Source organism: Palaemon carinicauda, chromosome 24 (assembly GCF_036898095.1).
Source record: "Palaemon carinicauda isolate YSFRI2023 chromosome 24, ASM3689809v2, whole genome shotgun sequence".
NCBI classification, from domain to species: Eukaryota; Metazoa; Arthropoda; class Malacostraca; order Decapoda; family Palaemonidae; genus Palaemon; species Palaemon carinicauda.
The window spans coordinates 44,938,552-44,940,990 of NC_090748.1; the positions used below are offsets into that span (position 1 = coordinate 44,938,552).

A 2,439-nucleotide genomic window follows, 5' to 3' on the forward strand; every position below is an offset into this window, starting at 1 on the left:
ATATTCAGTGTGCATTTCTGAAAAAACAGCTACCGCTGTGTTTGTAAGAAATAGATTTTTTAATTCCTGAGAAAATTCTACTATAGAAACAACTAACAGACCTTTTGCACTCAAAAACATAAATAAAACCCCCCGAGCTCTGGGACTAAGTTAAGTTCTTTAATTTCCTTCAATAATGGTTCATATTAGTATTAAAGTTCACTTTTGATATAAATAAAAAAATAATGATTTTTTCACAACTGTTTCATAAGCATTTTTTTTTTCTGTGATATTATAGTACCTTTATAAATATGTCGTTTTACAATATCTCTCAGTTTCTTTTCATATTACAATGGATTCGGCAATATTGAGATATAATAATAAAGGTGAATTTTGTTTCATTATATGTTACACGAATTGTTCTTTCGATGCCTATTGTTTACGCATTTAAACTATCCTCAGAGCCATATTTTCTAGGCAATGTTTATTTTTTTTCTTTCAAGGAACAATTACATAAGAAGAACGCAAGAAATATAATAGAAATTAGAATAAGAAACAGCACATTACTTTCCCTGAACATTACATATATTCAAGGTTACAGCTACTGAAAATTTATTTTAAATTCTTTGAAATCATGGTATGTATAAAGAACCCTGATTCATTAAAATAAAATTATATATTTTTTTTTAGGAATATCTCCAAACAAGTCCGTACATCTTTTGTAGCCATTAACCATAGAGCATTTTTAAAATATGTTATTTGTGAAAAATAACTAAAGGAAAAACTTAATCGGTATTGTTTTCTCAAGAACATGTGACAGCTAATAAACATCAAAGAGAATAATACAGGAAGCCAAGACGTCCCATAGGAAAACTCAGATCGTTTACTTGCCTTACATGAACAGAGCAGCTTTGTAAGAAGGTTGATTTAGCGTTGGTTGAAAAAGGGAATTTCCAAAAGAGAAAAAAAATCATGAACAATTTCCGTTGTGGTATATATATATATATATATATATATATATATATATATATATATATATATATATATATATATATATATATATATATATATATATATATTTATATATCCGGGAATGGGACTGGCACCTTGCAGGGCAGGCTTGCCCACCAGGTGGCTAGGTATATATATATATATATATATATATATATATATATATATATATATATATATATATATATATATATATATATATATATATATCTATCTATATATATATATATATATATATATATATATATATATATATATATATATATATAAATATAGAACCTAGCCACCTGGTGGGCAAGCCTGCCCTGCTAGGTGCCAGTCCCAATCCCGGATAAATAGGGAGGGTTGATTTCAGGAAGGGCATCCGGTTATGAAAATCCCTGCCTAAACCCATGAAAGGGAATCCGTTACAGATGAACCGATGACCGATAGGGCGTACCCCGTAGGCGACGTGCAGATACATTGCCCTAACTCAGCAAGAAATAAGCAACGGCTACAGCAAAGTGGGTGACTGCAGTTAAAGAAGCGAGTCCCAAAATCTATTACAATTGGCACCTTGAACTTTGGAACCATGACAGAACGTGGAAGAGAAGTTGCCAATATTATGGAGACAAGATGGAAGGGAAATAAAGCCAGAGATATTGGAGCATGGTATAAACTTTTTTATAGTGAATGCAAAGAACGAGGAAGGAATGGAGTTGGAATCATACTAACTGGAAAGCTCAAGAGTTGTGTTTTGGAGGTGAAAAGACTAAATGATAAAATAATGCTTATGATACTAGACTGACTTGGAGAAATACTAAATGTTATTATTGTGTATGCCCCTCAGACAGGTCGTCCAGAAGAGGAAAAAGACGATTTTTGGAGACGGCTGGATCAGGAAATGATTAACATACCAAATGAAGAATTGTTAATGATAGGAGGAGACCTTAATGGCCATATAGGGAGAAATAGACAGGTCCTGGAAAGAATACATGGAGGATGGGCTTTGGGAGATCAGAATCAAGATGGTGAAAGGGCTATGGACTTTGCTGTAGCGTTTGATATGGCAGTAATCAACACTTTCTTTGAAACACTGCCAAAATATCTTACTACGTATAAAAGTGGTGGGCAAGAATCCCAAATTAATTTTTTATTAGGTAGAAGGGTGAATCTAAAAGAAATAAGAAACTGTAAAATATTCCCAGGAGAAGCTGTAACTCCCCAGCATAGACTCTTGACAGTAGACTGGGATAGGAAGAGAACAATAAGAGGTAAGCAAGAGATGATGCCAAAGATAAGATGGTGGAAGCTTAAAGAACCAGAATATAAGGATACATTCATAGAGAGGATTCTAGTCGAGCTTGGCACCTGGGATTATGAGGATGTAGATGAGTGGTGGGAACGGAAAAGCAGTATTCTGAAAAGAGTTGGCAGGGAAGTTTTAGGGATGTCAACAGGAAAATGGAC

At 33.3% G+C, this 2,439-nt stretch overlaps 1 protein-coding gene across 1 annotated transcript in view; it reads left to right on the forward strand.

Moving 5' to 3' along the window:
* The first annotated feature begins 1,561 nt into the window (after window positions 1-1,561).
* Window positions 1,562-2,439, forward strand: part of LOC137618348 (craniofacial development protein 2-like) — an 882-nt gene continuing 4 nt past the window's right edge. Inside the window, exons 1-2 of the mRNA XM_068348515.1 lie at window positions 1,562-1,732; window positions 1,820-2,439. The exon at window positions 1,820-2,439 is cut by the window's right edge and continues 4 nt beyond it. Coding sequence (XP_068204616.1) covers window positions 1,562-1,732; window positions 1,820-2,439 — 791 coding nt within the window. The remainder of the gene's footprint in view (window positions 1,733-1,819) is intronic.